This window comes from Penaeus monodon, chromosome 32 (genome assembly GCF_015228065.2).
Source record: "Penaeus monodon isolate SGIC_2016 chromosome 32, NSTDA_Pmon_1, whole genome shotgun sequence".
Classification (NCBI taxonomy): domain Eukaryota; kingdom Metazoa; phylum Arthropoda; class Malacostraca; order Decapoda; family Penaeidae; genus Penaeus; species Penaeus monodon.
The window spans coordinates 8,948,363-8,950,467 of NC_051417.1; the positions used below are offsets into that span (position 1 = coordinate 8,948,363).

At 39.3% G+C, this 2,105-nt stretch overlaps 1 protein-coding gene across 1 annotated transcript in view; it reads left to right on the plus strand.

Moving 5' to 3' along the window:
* LOC119593480 (protein kibra-like) overlaps nt 1-2,105 on the plus strand; it is a gene marked incomplete at its 3' end in the record, with an annotated part of 16,205 nt that overhangs the window by 6,116 nt on the left and 7,984 nt on the right. Inside the window, 5 exon segments of the mRNA XM_037942419.1 lie at nt 55-164; nt 378-581; nt 1,088-1,244; nt 1,407-1,659; nt 1,789-2,016. Coding sequence (XP_037798347.1) covers nt 55-164; nt 378-581; nt 1,088-1,244; nt 1,407-1,659; nt 1,789-2,016 — 952 coding nt within the window.

The following is a 2,105-nucleotide window of genomic DNA, read 5'->3' on the forward strand; positions in this document are numbered from 1 at the left end:
TTTCTATATAATTGAAATGGATAATGATCATTTGTTTTTCTTTTCCTCTTTCAGCTACACCAAAGCCCAGACATTTGCAGACTGCGTAGGCCATGAACTTCCATATGGATGGGAAGAATGCTACGATGGCCAGATTGGCATTTACTACATCGATCATATTAATAGTGAGGACTCTTTTGCTTTGACCTGTTATGTTGCTTTTCTTCCCTTTTATACTTTCAGTTTTCCCTGTTTTCAAGGAATTTCTGAATAGAAATTGAAATTAATGTACAAATGTGTGTACCATTTTTACTGTATTTGAAGGAGCACATACTTATATTGAGTCCTTTACTCATTTTTTCACTTCTTAATCTTCTTGTCAATTTATCAAACCACAGAGCGAAACCAAATTGAGGACCCCAGACTAGCATGGCGGCAGGTCCAAGAAGCCATGCTGATAGAGTATCTCAGCTCAGCCCGCAACGACCTGAGCGCGAAACAAGACATAATGCAAGTCAAGGCACAGCGACTTGCATTAGCTCAGGATGAATATCAACACCTCAACACCACTCTCACCAACCTGTTCAGCTCAAGATCCTCATGTATGTGTTTTGTTCTGTTCGTTGGTTTGTCTCTGTTGGGTGGAATGGGCACGAAAATCAACAATAACCGGGGGATTCAGGTTTCAGTTGGGGTATTCACCTAAGAGAGGAATTCATGTGAGTGAATGGAGGATGTGCTCATTGCAAATATAATTAGCACATCTCCTATATAGCTTTTTTTGTCAATGCCCATTTCTTTGTTTATACCACGTCATTGTTTTTGTTTCAGACCTTTCCAATTCCAAGTTATCATCCACAATCATTTTCTAAGCTTTTCAGTTTCTAAATCCTTGTTAACCGTATTTTTTTAGCCCACCAGCTCACTGTTTGTTGTCTAAATTGCTAGATCCTGCTGAATGAGAAGGTGCTATTTATTTGGAAATATATATTTATTAAAGTAATTATGTTAGGATATCCAATTGAAGTAGCATCACGATTCATAGGAGTATATATTTCATATATGTTACTAAAATATCTTGTACTGACCTAAGGATTAACTTTTACAGTAAGTTCAAGTGGGAGTGGTGCTGGCAGGTGTGACCCAGATTTGCTCAAGGCCGATGTAGCGATGGCCAGAAACCGGGTTGGTCGCCTGAAGAGGGAACTTCACCAGATCAAACATGAAGTAGCAAACACAGAGGCTGGCATGCAGACACTGGCACAGTGAGTATATTGCTAGACAGATGCATCATAGGATGTCAGATGCCTCATAGGTGATAAAGCATGTATTGTGTTATGATATATTTTGTTTGTTTAGTCTTGGTGTGATAATACTGCTTATTTACATAAAGGAACATATAATGATATTATCTCTGCATCCTTCAGAGTTCAAGAGAAACTAAGTGGCCTAACAACGGGATACAGTGTCGAACAAGCGCAAGTTATTGTTGCTGAGTTAAAGAACATAGAAGAGTCGTTACGGGCTGGAGAGAAAGAGAAAGCCGAGCTAATTAAATCCCTAAATGTTTTACGAGAAGACATTATCTCGGCGGAAACAACTCAGGCAATACAAGCTAATATGGAGGCAGCAGCGGCAGAGAAGCATAGCACAGGCTCACAGACTGATTTCTGTGGAGAGGTAGAGATCGAACAGATTTTACTTGGTGATTCAGGCGAAGGATTTACTTTGTGTCACTTGTTTTGATATTGAAAATCATTTATAGTGATATAATATTCCACCTTCACAAAGTTTCTTTTTAATTTTCAGGGTATGCCTCTAGGGGCAAGATTAGCTGAGTTAACAAGACTGAAGTTAGAATATGACTCAGCAAAGAGTACACTGAAGGGGTTGCAGCATGATCTGGCAGGCCTAGAAGAAAGGTTATCACCGGAAGACTTGCAGGGAGATCGAGATCGTGTAGTTTTGATACAGGAGAAGGAACAGTTGCTCCGTGAACTAAGAAGCGTTAGGTCGTACACACGTGATCCTTTGCAGGTATGCTATTTGTTTGATCATTTTGCTTTTTATGTAGTCAGTGATTTGAGAACAACTTTGTTTATAAGAAGGTAAAGTAGTTTCTGGAA